Source organism: Camelina sativa, chromosome 19 (assembly GCF_000633955.1).
Source record: "Camelina sativa cultivar DH55 chromosome 19, Cs, whole genome shotgun sequence".
NCBI classification, from domain to species: Eukaryota; Viridiplantae; Streptophyta; class Magnoliopsida; order Brassicales; family Brassicaceae; genus Camelina; species Camelina sativa.
In genome coordinates this window covers 9339539-9349518 of record NC_025703.1, presented here as the reverse complement: position 1 = coordinate 9349518, position 9980 = coordinate 9339539, and the positions used below count along the sequence as shown (strand labels likewise).

Below are 9980 nucleotides of genomic sequence, written 5' to 3'. Positions count from 1 at the left end.
GTACTTCCTCATAACGGTGCAACTGGTAACCAGGCAAACATACCAACGGGCACACCGGTCAATTACCAAACACAAAACCGCTGGAGTTCTCAACTTTTCGATTGCATGAACGACAGTGAAAATGGTTAGATAACTTTATAACATAACGCGATCTTTAATTACATTATACGGTTGGTTTCTTAATATATATTTTTGGTCTTGTGCATATTGGATCAGCCGTGATCACATTGTTAGCTCCATGCGTCACGTTCGGACAAATTGCGGAGATCGTTGACGAAGGCGCGACGCGTAAGTCATTCATACATACACAAAGCTTTACAAAAAAAAAAGACGCTGACATTGTCATTTGTGTAAATGTATTTATATATGTGTATCACTCAGCTTGTGCGACAGCTGGGGTGTTGTACGGTGCGATATTTTTTACCGGGGCATGTTTCGTCTATTCACACATATTCCGGGCCAAGATACGAAACAAATACGGGCTACCAGATGCTCCGGCTCCCGATTGGATCACTCACTTAGTCTGTATGCCATGTGCTCTTTGTCAAGAGTATCGTGAGCTCAAGCACCATGGTTTTGACCCCATCATCGGTAAACTTATATTTTCGCATCTCATTTTAATTAGGAGTAATGCTTTTAATATTTAAGATTTTTCTATAACTGATGCTGGTTTTAAAAAGTGATGTACTACTACTACTGAGCAATTGGTGCAATATAGGGTGGGCTGGGAATGCACAAGCACAGCAGCAACAGATGATGGCTCCTCCGACAGGTCAACGGATGATGGGTTGACTCATAAACTTTTGTTATTTTGTTCACAGCATGTATGTTGTTCCTGTCTTATATCTATATACTGCATGGGCTCATGGCCAAAAACAAATGTAAGGCAATTATATAACGTAATCTTTTCCTATGTCTGATATATGAATAAGTTTCTTCAAGCTCTTAGTCTACATAGTGAATTAGTGATCAAATTATCAGTAATTCTGCATAAGATTTTAGACTTAAATATCAGAAAATAAACATTTTACAAATTGGGTGCTGCAGTTCATCATGGATATATAGTAGACGAAAATAATAAATCAGTCGGTTGAAAATCCAAGAACAATTAGATTTCAAACCCATGAGTTAATGTGGAAAATGATCCAATACACATTTCTGATATAAAGGGTTAAGCCCCTGATTTTTTACCATTACTTTACTAATTTTGTTGTATAGAGTTGGGGGTTACTAGTTTACAGTTAACAGTTAACAGTTCAAAGTTCAAACTATAATCTCTCGCGCGTTTAACTGAAACGCCGATGCATCTATTTTTAAAAACTTACATTCCGAAACACCGGCGGATCTTGGGGACAAGTCCGACTCTTTCTCCGGAGAACTCTAAATCCGTGGTCGAGGTAACAATCTCAGGCTCCTTGAAATTAGCTGTCCGGCTTAGCTCCTCGAACGCGTCGACCACGTTCTGTAACCTAGCGACGAACTCAATGAGGAGAGACGCAAATGTTGCCAGTGACAATGCACTAGCGCTTTCGTACGTCTTTGTCGTCTCCACCAGCGGTGAAGTTCCGTTCGTTGTCTCCAGATGCGGCGGGAGCACAAGCCGTGCAGGCCACGATACCTGTTTCGATAAAGTTGGTCTATGGTTCAACGGCTCACGATGATTCTTCTCGCCCCAGCTCGTTGGTATCTCCAAAACTGCCTCGCTTAGGGATTTGAAGGCGTAGATTGGAGTTGCTTGGTTCTCTGAATCTTCGAGGGAGAGCTCTTCTTGAGGCTCTTGTGATTCCTTGGTGGCTCGGTTTCCGATCTCCCAGCATTCGGAATTGACGAGAAGGTAAGATTTCTTGTCGATCTTGTGCTGTAATTCTTCTGCAGCTAGGTGTACTTCGAAGAGAAGGTCGTCTGGTCCTATCTTCTCCATCTTCTTCACCTTTTCACCGAGCTCTCTTAACAATTTGGCTCCTTCTACGCCAACTCTCTGAAGTTCTTGCCGGAAAACTTGTCTCCGTTCCTCTGGTGCCTGTGAAGAAATGTTCCCAGATTAAGCTCAATATTATGAACAACTGATCTCTCAAATTCTGATTTGTATCCACATCTGGTTTACTACTTTGGTTCTATCTAAATTCCACAAGTATCTGAGAGAATATCCGAATACGCAAACATCCATAACAAGTCATATACTATGTTGTTACCTGGATTTCTGAGAGAATGCAGCCATGCAATGCCATCACAGTGAATGCACAATGCTTGAGAGCACCACTGAGCTTGACATAGTTCTTCCATGGGTAGTTAAATGACTTGTATGGTCCGTGAGGCGGCTCCCATATCGCGAAACTCATCTTTGCAAATACAACAGAGACAAAAAAAACTAATTCAGAGGCAAGAAGCAAGGATAGAAAAAACACTTAATGATGATGACTCCACAACGACAATTACCAAAGATTCTTCTTGGCTGGTTGATTCAACGGCTGATCTGTAACCCTTGTAAACTGGATCCTCTGAGGCTTGGTATGTAAGGATTTTGGAAGGGATTCTCTCGTATTCAACACAGCGGAGGTATCCGTTCACACAACCTGCAAGACCAAAGCCAAAACCCTTTCTTTTTACCATTCAAGCATCTTTTTCTCGAGACTCGGAAAACCAAAAACATTCGTTTTACTAACCTTCAAGGGAAGTAGCAACATTCAAAAAATTCTTGACAACAAGGTTATGAAGATCCTCTCCAGCCCATATAGGATAGATAAACATATTGACACCTAAACTAACACCAGCACCAAGAGCTATAAGCAGAAACCGAGAGATAGCAACTTGTATGAACTCCCCAGTTCTGAACCCAGAAATCAGAATATAGCAATACGTAAGCAAGAAAACCCGAAACCCGTATTCATAAGCTTTCATCGCCGGATACAGTTTCATAAAAGTTGCGAGAAACCCTGTCAGACAGAAACATATACATAAGCAGAGAGAAGAGAACACCAAAAATGACTGATGTAAAAAGAATTGACAACGGTAAATTTAATAATAACATTTACCAATGCAGAAGATACTAAGAGTGCAGAAGAGCTCTTCCCAGTCACCACATAATGTGGAAAGCTCAGCCATTCCAAGAGCAAGACCTCCAGCTGATAACGTCCCAAGTGCTCTATTAAACCCTTTGCTTAGAGTTGCTCCTATTAACAACCCCCCCCCCCCCACAAATTNAAACAAAACAATAATACTAGAGATGTAACTACAGTAATCGTCAATTACACACAGTCCAACCAAAACCAAACACTTTGCATTTTAATTTTTAATTTTTAAAATCAAGAAAACGACGAATTCATTCTCTAGATGTAAGCAACAACGCACGACTCTTTTTCTTAAACTTAGAAAAACCCAATCGTGATTGAACACCAAAATCGTGGAACCTCGGGAATAGTTAAAAAAAAAAAAAAATTATACCGATGGTGAATTCGAAGACGACGACGACAGTAAGAATAGCCCAAACAGAGTAACGGCTAAGATCCGGATTAGGTTCCTGGAAAAAAATCAAAAGCGCAACAATCATGAGAGCAAGACCAATCTTCGCGGAGAAGACGATCTTCCTCGGATCAGATACTCCCATATCCCAAGCCTTCCTCGCCACATCTTTAACACCGTCGAACACTCCCGAGATTCTGTCAGATAGATTACCACACGAACAGCAGCAGCACAGCCTCGTTGTTCTTCCATAGTTGTTGTTATTGCCTCCTTCGAGAAGATCGTTAGATTCGATGTCGGTGAATCTGAAATCGGAGAATCCATTGTTCGAAAGAAGCCTCTCTCGTTTCTCTAGTATCGCTTGCCTAAAGGAACCTTGCTTCGCCGCCATTACTAGACGGATTCTCAAAGAAAAGCTTACTTTGAAAAAGAAAAGAAGAATGGGCGAAGATATTTTTTACTGACTGACGAAACTGTTTTTTAAGTGGTGGGTGAATAAAGTGGTCACCTTTATGAAGCAAAACGACGACGTTTTAATTCCTTCTTTAGTTATATAAATGACTTTATGTGTGTGGGGGCAATAATAATACGTTACGTTACGTCACACGTGGTCGACAAATAATTTGTCAATCTAATTAGGACCTTCATTAGGTGTTTTTTTCAATAAGCAAACACGTAAACGTTGAAATCCAGAGTCTTCTTCTTTTGACATTTTATTTATAAAAAATCAACTTTACTTTATGCAAAAATGGAGATTTCGTGATTATTCATTCCATTTCCAAGTTTTTTTTTTTTTTTTTCTCTCGACAAAGAAAAGATTTAGGATCTAGAGTCTTAACATATGTCATTATTATAGCCTAATGGAAGAAGCTAAGCAGAGGAAACAATTAGAAAACTTTATAAGAATGCTGAAGAAACAATACAAGGATTATTCTAGTAACAAGTGTGGACAAAAATACACGATGAGATTTGAGTGTTTGAGTTTTGAACATATATGGTGATCATGAACCTAATCCACAGGGATTTCGACGTCCATCTCTGGTTTACAACTCCCAAAGATCTGTGACATTGGAGATAACAAGAAAAAGGAGGTGCAGTTTTCAGATTCTAGGAAGGTGACAAGTTGGAGCATTAACTAGAAATTCTGATGATAACAACAATCACGAGAAGCTAAAAATTGTACCTTTACGAAATCCTCCACTGTTAAGAAAGAGTCACTCGTGTATCCTGATTCCTTCAGAACCTGGCTCAGCACTTCCTGCACCAGAAAGGTAAAACACACACAAGACACTTGGTGTAAACAATTAATCACTGACTTTTAAACACTGCTCATGATCATTAGCCATAACGATTGAAGCAGAGATAGGATCACAAGATGATCAGAGTAAATAGCAAACGAAGAACAAAAGGAAATATTCTAGCATTTATCTCAGAGTTTGACTGATATGTCACATGAGTAATGGAACAACAAAACAGTTAAAATGAGGTAACATTCGAGTTTCCGCAGAACAACCATTACACGCTAATAAGAAGAAGGTTTTAGTAGAGATTAATGATGTTTCATTCTTTTTAGTTATATTTTAACAGTCACTTTCTATAAACTCAGAAGTTGCCAACTTTCTCTATACATCATACCTCTCTTTGCTCATCAGACATGAATGATCCCGATAAGTCACGCAACACTTCCATTATATCTTTAAAGGAGACCTTCCCGTTGCAGTCCGAATCATAGACTTTAAAGATCACTGGAAAACAAAGAAGTTCTAATGATCTTTCCATACAATGAACTGAAAAGTGAAGATTTGCCCCCAAAATCCCATTCAAAGGAAACATATCTACTTACGTTGAACTTTTTGTCTTAGACTCGCCTTAGCACTAAATGCAGACAAGAAAGCCACAAAATCCTTGAAGTTTAAACCATCAACCATCTTAAGCAGCCTCTGTTAATTTTACATCCAACAAAATTTTTTAAAAGCTCTCACTCAATCTAACATGATTTAACATAATTTTAGAGTAAAGAAATGTCAAAACCTGAGATAGTGGATTCATTGCAAACTCAGGCACAGAGAGAAACTCATCAGCAGATATAAATCCCTTTGCATTACGATCTAACTGGCAAAACCTTTGATACAGAGATAGAATCTCCTGCTGCTCAACTGAATCAAACACACACAAAAGGATTAAACTTTAAAACATATAAGAAAAAAAAAAAAAAAAAAAAAAACAGAGACAAGNAAGTGGGAGTTGTCTGAAAATCTCACATAGTTCATGACAATGGCTCTGGACTTCTTCGATGTCGTATTGAGTCAGCATCGATGAAGTGTTTCCCATTTTTATGCCTTTCACAATCTGATTCAATTATGGTTTATTCATCACAACATAATTAATTATCGATCACAGAAAAAAAAATTTCATCAAATCCCTAAACTCAGAAAAATTACTGATTTTTGGGGATTAAAAGGTTTGATTAAAGAAAATTGACAGTGATTTCAAAAACAAAACATGAATTTTCTCAACTTACTGATGTGAAAGCTTATCTCTTTCTTCTTCTGCCCGCTTTTGATTTTCTTCTTGGTCGCTGGCGTTTGATCTGACTCTTCCGTGTATCTCAGACTGATTCGCCGGAGATCTGCCTTTGTAAAACTAAAAGGCCAAAGACCCAATTTTTTAAAAAAGCCCAATAATATAAAACCAAGCCCAAATACACTTTAATTTTCACGAGCCCAAGCTAAGCGCGTTGCATTATTAGCGCCTTGTTCATCCGGAGGAGTTGCTCCATTGCTCTTTCGATTTTGATTTCGCTTCTGCAAGCATTGAAGAATACTCTGAAGCTCTGAGACGAGGCAGCCATGTTTTCGTCTCTCTCAGCTCCTTCCTCACTTTCTTCTTCGTTGATTTCTTCTTTCGTCGCCGTCAAAGTGCCTCCGGTCACCGGACCCCTGGTTCCTCGTCGCGATCTTATTTCTGTTCGTGTCAAAGCTTGCTCGAATCAGAATGGTTCCGGTTATTGCCTTTCAGAAAAGCTCAAATCTTTTGCTAAATCAGCGATTCTCGTCGGCGCTGCTGTTTCCATGACCGGAAAGTTCGCAACTTTACCGGTGAAAGCAGAAACTCCGGTTACGACTACCGAAGAAACCTACGAGGAAGTGAAAGACGCGAAATTGTCTGACTCTTCGCCGTTGTCTGAGCTTCTAGACTCCACTCCTGAAGCCGTGGAGACGCTGAGATCACTCCTGCAGCAGCAGCTAGAGAAGGGAGAAGATGAGGAAGCTCTCAAGCTATTAGAGAGGCTAGTAACAGCACAACCAGATGAAACAGAGTGGAAGTTTTTGATGGCGAGGCTATTAGGTGAAATGGGTCGCGTGGAAAACGCACGCCAAGTGTTCGAGGAAATTCTCCAGCGAAAGCCATTGTCGTTCGAGGCTTTGTTCGAGAACGCATTGCTCATGGACAGGTCCGGGGAAGGAAACGCAGTGCTGCAGAGGCTGGAAGATGCGTTGTCTGTAGCAGAGGCTGAGTATTTGGTGAAGGAAGCGAGAGACGTGAGACTGATCATTGCGCAGATACATTTCTTGCAGAAGAACGTGGATGAAGCATTGAAGAGCTACGAGCAGCTGACAAAAGAGGATCCAAAGGATTTCAGACCGTATTTTTGTCGAGGTATGATCTATAGTTTGCTTGACAAGAACGTCGAAGCTAAGGAACAGTTTGCCAAGTACAGAGAGCTTTCTCCGAAGAAGTTTGAAGTAGAAGGGTACTTGAGAACTCCATTGTCTAAAATGAAGCTTTTTGGTGGTGGTGATGAGAACTGAGTTAGTTAGATAGCTCTCGTATCATATCTTATCTGAGGGAATAAGACACGGAAGATTAAACTATTTTCCTGAGGAATTATGTTGGGTTTTTGCTATGTACTTTGAAACTCATCCGTTTTTGGATCTTGTTTTCGTTTATCCTGTGATTCTTACTTTGTGATACTAAAGTAAAATTAACTGGAACGAAGAGAGAGATAGAGAGAGAGAGAGCGGAAACGGGACTTATTTGATCATCAGAAACCGGTGCTGTGGAGTGTAACAATACTCAAAGCTCAATTACAGGAATGTGTTGGTCCGAAGACCTACAAGTTTCGAAGAACAAGAGAAATCTGCATAGAGTTTGGAAGATATCAGGGAGCCATTAGCAGCTTGTGACAAGATTCCATTTTATGTCCCGCATGAAAAGCTCAGACATCTGCATCACAGAACCAAAAAGAAAAAACAAGAAAAGCCTTCGTATCAGCTGAAAGTGAAACAAGCAGGGGTTGTGCACAATAAACCCAATAATGTACAGCAAGTCGAGATCCATATTTTGCACAGTTCATAACCTCATAACATAACAGTGGACTTGAGAGGTTTCACTCTAAACTAACAACACTCGTTGAGGTCCAAAATATGTTTCATCCTAAAGATTATCATAAGCAAGCCATTACTAGGATTAGCTTGGTGATGGAGTACCAGTGTTCCTAAATACTTCAATATAGATACATCAATATAAGTGATTGATTCATTAACAATTCATATAAGAACAGTAACTAGTCACTTAACAGGTCTAGCAGACAACGAGCAAATGAAGGCCTTTCCTTTGATTAACTGGCAACGCACTCTAGTAAACCACAAGCATGGAGGCTAATATTAGGCTCCTAGAAGCATTAATACTACAAATTTAGAGCCAGAAATGCTGAATTTGTCTCAAATTCAATCAACAAGAAAAATAAAAAAACCAATCCTTCTTTCAGAACCAGCTTCTTACCTCAGATCAATGAGGTACACAACATTATTCAGATTCAACAGCCTCCGGTTTGGGACCTGCACAGATTAATCAATATCAAACTATAACCAATTTCAACATGACAGTTTCTCTCATCAATCAAACAAAGAATGCAAAACAAATTACACAAATGCACTAGCTACAATCAAAATCACTCCAATATGATGTCGATGAATTTTGCAAAATGACATTTAGTAATCAAGGCACTACGTGTTAACCAAAATGGCTAATTCAGCTCGACATGAACAAATTGATAAAGATAAAACGTTTCAGCAAAGCATCCACATCCACAAATAAACTCACCGTGAAGCGAGATAGGGCGGTGGTCTTTTCCCCAGCCGACTCCACGAGTGGAGTCGAGATACTGCTGGACAAGATGACGGCATTTCTGATAGTGATTGACTCCTTCGACGCGGTAACACCATTTGACCTTCTCCCGCAAGATCTTAGCCTTCTCGATTTGGATCCATTTCTCCCGAACGATGTGCTCTCTCATTTCAACCATCGCCACCGGATCCTTGTAAGGATTTTCCGGATCAAATCCATCCGGCGCCGACTCTTCGAACTCCGGTAATCCCTTCTTTCTCCCCATTGCTTCTTCTCCTCTCTTCTTCTTCTTCAGTCGTCGTCTTCTTCGTGATTCTCTAGAGTTTTTGGGACCTTTGTTTTGTTCAGATATTATATTGGGCCTATACTTTAGGTCCAATACATGGGCCTTAGCACAACGTACTCGTGGCCTTTTTATAGTAAAAACTGTTTAATTACGGTAGAACTTACGCTAAAATTCAGAAATTTTAATTAACGACCCCAAATCCTGTCCTGTAGATTAATTAATACATCTAGTATATTTCTATTGTTATGACTTATGAACGAATTTATCATATTTATCTAACACTAATTCCTAACAAAAGCATGGAAATTTTCATATTATATTCATAAAATTTGTAGATGAAAGATGTGTTCATTTTGGTCGAAATAGTTACATTACATTATTATATCTTTTCAAAATATATAGAGAAATTTATAAATTTGTCAACTCATTATTAAGCTTTAATAGTTTCGATAATATCGAATGTTATTTGTAAAACTTGTATTTCTTGGCTACGACATTGTAATCAGGCTGTTTGTTTACTCTCGTAGATAATGACAAAACTTTCAAGGATTACAGAAAATCTACACTAGAAAAGAAAAAAAATCTAACGTGTAGACAAATTTATAGATTATGTGGACTCCAATCTCTTTACGATTATAAATGAATTATAAGGTGAGGTTTCGTGGTGTCACTTCATCTTGATTATCATATTTTATATGTTAACGTCTATATATTTAAGTAATTAGTCTGTAAATAATAGACCAGTTGCAAGGTATGACTGATTCAAGTATCCATATTGTATATATGACACTGATAGTGATTCAAATAATACTGATAATGTAACGTATTAACCTAGTTGAGGGACTTGGCAATAATGTAACAAAAGAACATTCGATATAATACAAACAAATTGTAACTATATTGATTTTTTTAAAAAAGTTTATGTAATAATTTTTTCACCGTTAATATATATGATATAATAAACTATACTAATACACGAGTCATGATTCATATAAACTATACTAATATACGAGTCATGATATAAACTATACTAATATACGAGTCATGATTGATCATATCATTACTAATCTATTAACCTTTTACCAAAAAAAAAAAAAAAAAAAAA

At 38.5% G+C, this 9980-nt stretch overlaps 5 protein-coding genes across 7 annotated transcripts; 2 read left to right on the top strand and 3 right to left on the bottom strand.

Moving 5' to 3' along the window:
* Positions 14–941, top strand: LOC104767613 (protein PLANT CADMIUM RESISTANCE 5). Its single transcript, XM_010491613.2, has 4 exons — positions 14–124; positions 217–288; positions 382–591; positions 719–941. Exons 1-4 carry the CDS (start codon positions 106–108, stop codon positions 790–792), a joined length of 375 nt encoding a protein of 124 aa, XP_010489915.2. The 5' UTR covers positions 14–105; the 3' UTR covers positions 793–941.
* LOC104765706 (aluminum-activated malate transporter 9) lies at positions 1165–3926 on the bottom strand. 2 transcript variants are annotated; one of them, XM_010489468.2, is made up of 6 exons: positions 3442–3926; positions 3033–3170; positions 2664–2933; positions 2437–2573; positions 2193–2339; positions 1165–2020 (listed from the first exon to the last, which is right to left on the bottom strand). In XM_010489468.2, the coding sequence occupies exons 1-6, from the start codon at positions 3848–3850 to the stop codon at positions 1322–1324; spliced, it is 1800 nt and encodes a 599-aa protein (XP_010487770.1). In that variant the 5' UTR covers positions 3851–3926; the 3' UTR covers positions 1165–1321. The 2 variants fall into 2 exon arrangements, with proteins under 2 accessions (XP_010487770.1, XP_010487771.1); XM_010489469.2 differs by having other exon boundaries at positions 3033–3122.
* Positions 4333–6091, bottom strand: LOC104765705 (calcineurin subunit B-like). Its single transcript, XM_010489467.2, has 7 exons — positions 5981–6091; positions 5721–5808; positions 5491–5615; positions 5303–5399; positions 5095–5204; positions 4643–4717; positions 4333–4519 (listed from the first exon to the last, which is right to left on the bottom strand). The coding sequence occupies exons 2-7, from the start codon at positions 5788–5790 to the stop codon at positions 4469–4471; spliced, it is 528 nt and encodes a 175-aa protein (XP_010487769.1). The 5' UTR covers positions 5791–5808; positions 5981–6091; the 3' UTR covers positions 4333–4468.
* LOC104765704 (protein SLOW GREEN 1, chloroplastic) lies at positions 6225–7409 on the top strand. The gene has a single exon (XM_010489466.2). It carries the CDS (start codon positions 6309–6311, stop codon positions 7269–7271), a length of 963 nt encoding a protein of 320 aa, XP_010487768.1. The 5' UTR covers positions 6225–6308; the 3' UTR covers positions 7272–7409.
* On the bottom strand, positions 7479–8916 carry LOC104765703 (NADH dehydrogenase [ubiquinone] 1 beta subcomplex subunit 10-B). 2 transcript variants are annotated; one of them, XM_019241569.1, is made up of 3 exons: positions 8566–8916; positions 8245–8300; positions 7479–7694 (listed from the first exon to the last, which is right to left on the bottom strand). In XM_019241569.1, exons 1-2 carry the CDS (start codon positions 8852–8854, stop codon positions 8269–8271), a joined length of 321 nt encoding a protein of 106 aa, XP_019097114.1. In that variant the 5' UTR covers positions 8855–8916; the 3' UTR covers positions 7479–7694; positions 8245–8268. The 2 variants fall into 2 exon arrangements, with proteins under 2 accessions (XP_019097114.1, XP_010487766.1); XM_010489464.1 differs by having other exon boundaries at positions 7479–7686.